Raw genomic sequence first — 8,152 nt, forward strand, 5'->3', positions numbered from 1 at the left:
AGCCCAGGGATGGGTGGTGGGGTGGATGGTTGTAGGCAACCTGGGCACCTGAAGATCTGGGCTTCCAGCAGCTTCCACTTGAGTCTAGGGCTGACTGGGACCTAGGTTCCTGGGGCCACCTCACCTGTTGCTGGAGGGGAACCAGCTTCACCTGACCAGCCAGTGAGTTTCTAACCTGAAAGTCGTGTGGGACATTGCCTAGCTCTCTTGCAGAGCCACTGGTGGACCTGAAGGGCCAGAGGTACCACTTCTGGTTAGCAGAGCTGTCTACAGACTCTATGGCCAGTGGGGAGGCGAGAGTCTTGACAGGGCAGGGTGAGCAGCAGGGATCTGGGTGAGGCGCATAGCAGGTGTCCCTGGGCCTGGACCTACCAGTGGTCTTGGAAACCCGCAGGGGAGGAGGCAAGATGACCCTGGCTAAAGCCCAAGTCCTCCCTCCACGCCTCATCCAGCCAAGTCCCGCCCGCCGCACCCCTGACTCACTTCCTTCAGAGAAGCGGAAACCTTCCAGCGCTTGTGGCGCCAGTGTTGCCCAGGGATCCACTGTTGCCCTCTCGGCCCACTCTCGCTCCAGGAGGTCTCTGTCCCAGTCTCGCGGAGCAGCTGCTGGGCAAGGCCGGATACAGCTGCAGGTATGGGGGTGTTGGGGATGCTGCATCCAGGCTTGTGCCAGGGGCTCCCAGTGTGAGGCTCACATCTACCCCCTTGAGTTGTCTAGTGTCTGGGGTTCACGAGACCCCTCTGGTCCCCTCTTCTCATGTAGCAAGCCAGCTTTGTTCCTCACCCCCTTCTGCCACTGCAGCAGCTCTGCGAGGTGTCCCTTGCGGGATTAGGGTGATCCCTAGTTTGGGCGCAGGTTCCTTTAGGTCTGGCTGACCCCGGCCAGGATTGGGGCCCATATTTACAAAACAGAAGTTCCGGTCAGAGCCCCTGCCAAGTGTCCTTGAATGGGAGAACAACTTTGGCTCTTGCTCCCTGCGGCCCTCCATTGAGACGTAGAGGGGCCGGGATGGGCGTGGGTCTCCCAAGACCCCTTGTCACCTCGAGTCAGCAGCAACTTCTCCAGGAAGCCGGCCAGGAGGCCGATAAGCTGCGGCCATCCCCCACCCCGTCAGCCACTTCCTCCCTGCGGCAGCCGTGACCGCTGTTTACCCCGGAGGGTTTTGCATGGGGCCCCTGGAAGCTGTTTCCTGGGCAGTGCGGCAAGGCCCAGGTCCTGACTGTGGGTTACCCCGGGCTGCGCCGCGGCTGCACAGGAAGAGCCCTGGGAGGGGGGGGTCCCAGGAGGCTCCCGGTGCTGCGCCAGTGCGGAACCCCGATTCCCGTTGCAGGGACTGCATGCCGAGCTGGAGCCATGGACCGCGGCCCGCCCAGCCTGGAGCCCGCAGCGCCCCGCACCCGGGGCCCGTGCGTGATCGCGCCCGTCCGGGCTGTGCTGCGCCTGCGCCGCCGCGTGTGTCTGCTGCGCAAGCGTCGCCCGCCGCTGCCTGGCGCACCCGAGGCCGGGGCTCCGCGCGCGGGGGGCGAGCAGCCGCGCTTCTTCACCTTCGATGGCGCCGCGGAGCTTCCCTCGAGGGCGTCGCGCAAGAAGCGCAGGCGCAGCCGCGCGGTGCTGTACCCCGAGAGTTCGCGCAAGTACCTGCCACGCGCCGAACGCCGCAGCCGTGCGCAGCACTGCCTGCTGCTGCTGGTGGCCATCGTGGGCTTCCAGGTGCTCAACGCCATCGAGAACCTGGATGACAATGCTCAGCGCTATGACCTCGATGGGCTGGAGAAGGCGCTGCAGCGCGCCGTGTTTGGGCAGCCGGCCGCCATAAGGCGCATTGTGGCGCTGCTGCGGGACTACCTGGCCACGCACGTCCATAGCCGCCCACTGCTCCTGGCACTGCATGGGCCCAGCGGGGTGGGCAAGAGCCATGTGGGACGCCTGCTGGCACGCCACTTCCGCGCGGTGCTCGACGATGGCGCGCTGGTGCTGCAGTACCACGCGCGCCATCACTGTCCGGAGTTGCGAGGAGCGCAGGCCTGCCGCGAGGAGCTGGCCCAGCGCGTGGCCGACGTAGTGGCGCGGGCAGAGGCGGAGGAGAAGACGCCGCTGCTGGTGCTGGACGAGGTGGAGGCCATGGCGCCCACGCTGCTGGACGAGGTGCACGGCTTCCTGCAGCCACAGAGGTCACGCCAGTTCCACAGCGCCATCTACGTCCTCCTGAGTGGCGCGGGCGGCGGGGAGATCACGCGCTTCGTGCTGCAGAATGCCTCCCGGGCGCTGCCCCAACAGCCCAGGCCTGAGGGTGGCCACGAGGGTCGGGAGGAAGGCCGGGCGGAGGAGGAGCTGCGCGCCACCCTGCGGGGCGTCCTGACCCGCGAGCACCCGCTCTGGAAGTCAGCGGCCATCGTGCCCTTCCTGCTGCTGGACAAATGGGATGTGGTCAACTGCTTCCGGGAAGAGATGGCCGGGGAGGGCTTCTTTCCTGAGCAGGCCCGGGCTGAACGCCTGGCGGCCCAGCTCAGCTACTATCGCGTCTCTGGCCGTGAGTACTCGGTCACTGGCTGCAAACAAGTGGTGTCCAAGGTGAACCTCTTGTAATGAAGATGCACCTGGACTCGTGGCCCCAGTGGGCACGGTGGGACACTTGGGATGGTGGTGACAGCAGGAGAGACCGCCCCCTTCTGCCACTCTGGTCCCACTGAGTCCACTGGCTTCCGGTGGGCTAGTGCGTCCTGAGGGATGATCTGAATTCCACTGTCGGGGGGGCTACTAGCCCCTCTCTGCTTCTTAATTTGCCACCGTCGCTTTGTGCTGCCTATTTGCAGACATTCTAGGAAGATTTAGTGAGTTGTTAAGCCACCCAGAAGGTGGTCTCAGGAAGGGGGATTGGCCTCTGGACACTCACTGGTCCCTTACAGAACTGGGATTTGGGCTGACTGTTAGCACACAGGCTCCTGTGCACTGACCGGTGCCAGCAGAGCCCAGGACAGCAGGATGGAGACACTGTTGGCCTGAGCATGGCCTCAGATGTGTGGCAGGACTGTGGGGGGTGTGGGTGTCCTGGCCATCATCTGTCCCCGCAGGACATAACTGCTGGCACATTCTTGGAGGGGAGCTATAAACAACAGAGGAAGGGAAGGACTGGACTCAGGGTGGGACTAGCCCATGGCCAGCAGGGCAGTGACAGCAGCAGTGGAGGTGATCACCCCACATTGTCAACAACCCCTCCCCAGTTTAGCCTCCCCTTGCCCTGAAGTTGTTTCCAGGGCCCAAGGCTCGCTCTGGGGAGAGGGACAGTCTGACACAGGGCCAGTGCTTGAGTGGGCACCCAGGCCGCCAGGTACCCCTAAAGGCAGGGGCTGTCCTCTGGGTGAGGAGGACCCAGGTGCCTACAGAACGAGAGCCTTTGCGGAAGTGGCCATTTCCTGCTGGCAGTCTTCGCTGGAATTCTGCCCTCCCTACTTCTGTCCAGGAGGGACACCGCACCCAGGCCTCCTCACCACCGTGAGCCACCTCCAGGGAGCCTTCTCCACAGATGCGTGCTCCCAGTGCCACCCAAGCTCTGGAGGGACTTGGTTGGACAAGCTGCATGAGGGTGGGCTATCGTTACAGCTGGCCCACCCCTTCCCGCGGCAAGCTGCAGTGCTGTGGCCTCTGAAGAACTCACTGCTGTTGTCTTTGGCCAGAACTCCGCATCCCTGCCGCCCCATGTGGAGGCCCCACTCCTGGGGCCGAGGGGCCTGGCTGCTCCTCTGTCAGTTCCCTGGCCAAGCGTACGGTTGATGATAATGGCGATGATGAGGGAAGGTTGTTAGGATGTGCAGAGGACACAGTCCATGGCTAGACACTATCCAAAGAGCATGTGGGGGCCTCATGCATATGAGTGCGGGCCCATTTCTGTGTATCAAGTGCTGTGATCCTCGGAGCTGTTTCCAGAGGGCACTAGAGTGTTGGTGTGCCGTTGACCATGGACCTGGGTGGGGCAGGCGGAACAGTGCAGCTCTTGGCCCAGGGCCAAATGAAGTGTGAGGACACCACTGGGACAGGTGGGTCCTTCCCTCTGAGGCTCTCCTGTGGGCTTCGGAGGAAGAGGTTGAAAGGTGTGGTGGGGTGTATGTGTAGGCGTTGGTCCTGGGGATGAAAGGGACAGCTTTGGCAGTTGAAGGACTATGGACAGAGGAGACCACACAGATAGACTATTCACTATGATGGCAGAAGGCTTTAGGGGGTGAGAACAGAGAGATAGTTGGCGAAGGACCTATGCGTATGCTTCAAGTAGGGGTCTTCGCCACCCCCCGCTGGGGTCCACCCTCACCCCCCAAACTGTATAGAGCGGCACTGTGATGCCACCTGCCCTGGTCATTCACTAAGTAGACAAATGTGGGGACTTCTGTATGGTTGTGTGGTATAGGGCAACTCTGTTTACAGTGACCCCACATGACAGTCCAGTGCTCTCAAGTCTTTTCTTGTTGGTGGTCCGTGATGGCCAGGCCTCTCGCCTGGCACCTGCTCTGTTCGGTTTACCCAAAGTCACAGCAGCCCAGCTCAGTTCAACCAGATGGCCCTGTGTGTGTGTACATGCTGTGAAGGGGCCTGCTGTCTGTCGACAACCTATCTTAATCGCTACAACTTTATAACCCTTCCTAAGGTGTGACATCTACCTGGAAACCCCACCTAATTAGTCTTTGACATCCTTTGGCCTCTTTTTTTTTCTATAATTATATTTTATTAATTTTCATAAACATTTACAGAGATTTTGGGTTTCCATTCATTCATTGTTGCACTATTCTCTCTACCCTCCTCCCAGTTTGTTCTTGTCCAAATGCCACAGTGCTTGTCAAAGCCAGTTCTGATTAATCTTCTTTGTCAGTGTGTCCTTTGCCATTCCCTATCACTCCTCCCTGAGAGAGACTTCACCCTGAGTCATAAGGGAATGGGGATGGCGTATTCTCTTAGCTACTTCCTGCTGAAAAGGGACGCTGTGGGTTTCAGGGTGAAGATCTTCTCTCACTACTCTAAAGGGCCCCTTTGGCAGTAGGAAACACATAGACTATTATGGAGATTGATTTTGGAATTTAGATGCACTCTTATTGATTGTGCTTGGCCGTACATGTTCATATCCTTGAAGATGTATCATGGGGGTGTTGCAACCTAGAAGACACAAATTTGACTAACAAGTTATAAGTACATGAGTCAAAAATTATGGAAAAGTAAAAGAAAAGATTCTTTCATTGTTTTACAAACCCTCCCCCAGGTCCCGTCCACCATGCAGCCCTCGCTCTAGTCTCCTGTGATGACAGAAATACCTAGTTATATATCTCTTTTAAACACCTTTCTCCCTCCTCTGTTTCAGTGCAGTATACATTATTGAACCCATCTTACTCAGTCTCTCCCCAACCCCAAGGACAGTCCCATTCTACAACAGTGGCATCATGTAATATTTGTCCTTTTGTGACTGGGATATTTCACTCAGCATAATGTTCTCCAGAGTCAACCATTTTGAATAATATTGCATGAGTTCCTTGTTTTTTAATGCAGCATAGTATTCCATTGTGCGAATATACCACAGCTTCTCTAGCCATTCGTTTGTTGATGGGCACTTAGGTTGTTTCCAACTCCTTGCTATTGTGAACAAAGCTGCAATAAACATGGGTGTGCATATATCTGCTTGGATGTCAGCTATGGTCTCTTCAGGGTATATTCCCAATAGTGGCATTGCTGGGTCAAATGGTATCTCTATTTGCAATTTTTTAAGAAAGCGCCATACTGCTTTCCACAGGGGTTGCACCATTTTACACTCCCACCAACAGTGAATCAGGGTTCCAGTTTCTCCACAACCTCGCCAGCATTTGTTGCTTGATGTTCTGTTAAATTTTGCTATTTTGACTGGGGTGAAATGATATCTCATAGTTGTTTTAATTTGCATCTCTCTTAGGGCTAGGGATTTTGAGCATTTCTTCATGTGTTTGTTAGCCATCTGAATGTCGTCTTCGGTGAAGTGCCTGTTCATATCCTGTGCCCATTTTTCTATTGGATTATTTACCTCTTTCTCTTAAACCTGGTTTTGTCACATTCTTTTTAGGATCTGAGAGGAATCACGTGACTCCACGGATCAATCTGGATAAGATTGATATCTTTATGATTTGATTATTAAGGTCTTTTGAAAAATGCCTCCAATAAAGTTTTGTACTTCGCTGGAGAGGGTTCTCATTTTTGTTAAATTTATTCTTAGAAACCACATTACTTTGGGTTGGTTTGAAGGATTACTTTTACTTTTGTCAATCAGCACACGTCTTAAAGGTGTAGAGAGCAAAAATGTGTGTTCTGAGTTTTCCTACAGAGCTTCCCTTAGTGCACGAACCATCCAAACAGGACAGCAGGGCGTCCCAGATGCCACTCCTTGACACCAGTGTCCCCTCCCTGCTCTAGGCAGTTACTGTCTTTTCATGATACCCAGGGCCTTGTTTCCATTTACCACTTAAATTTACAGCCGTAATAATTACAGTGGCCTAAAGTTAAGAGTCTCCAGTGCAAGCCCCAAAGCAGCGGGTTCAAATCTGCCAGCTGCCCCACAGGAGAAGGATGGGCGAGCTCCTCAAGTGTGAAGACTGCCTCCGAAAGCCTGCTGGCGGGTCAGCTGTGGGTCGGTTCTGACTCGACACACAACAACGATCATTCCAGTTTCACTTTCTCATTAACCTTCAAACCTATCCTGGAAAGAAAGGCAGCCAGAGACCCAATTAGGAGCAGGGAGAGCTGGTCTCACACACATCAGTCATGTTATCGGGAGGCCCAGTTCTTGGAGAAGAACATGGTGCTTGGGAAGTTGTTAAGTGCCGTAGAGTCAACTATGCCTCATAGCAGCCAATGAACAGCAGATCTAAACGCTGCCCTCTCCTGCACCATCTTGATACCCACCGTGGGACTCGAACCACTGTCAGCCCATCTGGTTGACGGTCTTTCTTTTGCTGACCCTCCATCTTCCAAGCATCTTCCAGGACAGCCGTTTCCAAGGACAGACCTCTCCAAACAACATGCCCAAAACCTATGAAATGGACTTTCACTATCCTTGCCTCCAAGGAACACTTTGGCTGCATTTTTCCAAGACATTTTTGTCTTTTTGGCAATCCGTGAGATATTCAGATAGTCCAAGGCCACAGCTCAAGGGCACTGATGATTCTTCTGCCATCCGTTTTTAATGTCCAGCATTCAGCTAGATAACAAGTAATTGAAAAGATTGTGGTTTGGCTCTGGTGCACTTTAGTCTTCAAAAAGATAATACCACTTTTCAGCACTTGGCGGGGTGGGGGTGGGGGTCCCTGACAGCAGACATTTCTGATACAATAGGTCATTTTCGTTTCTTGGCAGCTACTGGTGCCCAATGTATTAGTGATTGCGGATCCAAGCAAGAGGAAATCATTGATAATTTTTTTTTATAAATTGTGATTTTAATGAAAATTTACAGAAAAGTTAGGTTTTCATGACTTCCTTGTACATTTTACCCCCTCTCCCTTCCTTTTCCCTTCCCCAGTTCCCTTTTTAAAAAAACGTTCATTGATGTACACCCTTACCCCCAGTCCTCTTTGCAATATGCCTCTTATTCTGGGTTACTGTCATATGTATAATTCCTACTCATATAATCCTTTTAAACAGTTCTATATCCATCTATCAATCATCTATCATCTATCTATCTACTCTGATCCTGATCCTATTCTCCCAACCCCATGTCTGACCTGCTTTGTAACAGTGGTGCTGTGCAGTATTTGCCCTTTTGTGACAGAAACAATTTTTTGAAGTTGCTCTGAAGGAATTGGCTAAAAATAAGGCTCCAGGAGTTACATCATACCAATTGATTTATTTCAACAAACAGACGCTGCCCTGGATGTGCTCACTAAGTTGTGCCAGGAAATCTGGAGGACAGCCAGCTGGCCAACTGACTGGAAGAGATCGATATTTATTCCCATTAAAAAGAAAGGTGACCCAACAGAGTGTGGAAATTATTGAACAATATCATTGATATCATAAGCAAGCAAGATTCTGCTGAAAATTATCCAAAAACGTTTGAAACACATCTCAACAGAGAACTGCCAGATGTGCAGGCTGGATTTAGAAGAGGTCGTGGTACTAGGGATATTATAGCTAATGTTAGATGGATCTTGGCAG

At 53.6% G+C, this 8,152-nt stretch overlaps 1 protein-coding gene across 1 annotated transcript; it reads left to right on the top strand.

Moving 5' to 3' along the window:
• The first annotated feature begins 1,354 nt into the window (after window positions 1-1,354).
• Window positions 1,355-2,587, top strand: TOR4A (torsin family 4, member A). Its single transcript, XM_006900611.1, has one exon. It carries the CDS (start codon window positions 1,355-1,357, stop codon window positions 2,585-2,587), a length of 1,233 nt encoding a protein of 410 aa, XP_006900673.1.
• The last annotated feature ends 5,565 nt before the right edge of the window (window positions 2,588-8,152 follow it).

The sequence above is a fragment of the Elephantulus edwardii genome, unplaced genomic scaffold, assembly GCF_000299155.1.
Source record: "Elephantulus edwardii isolate Elephantulus edwardi_28Jun2011 unplaced genomic scaffold, EleEdw1.0 scaffold00289, whole genome shotgun sequence".
NCBI classification, from domain to species: Eukaryota; Metazoa; Chordata; class Mammalia; order Macroscelidea; family Macroscelididae; genus Elephantulus; species Elephantulus edwardii.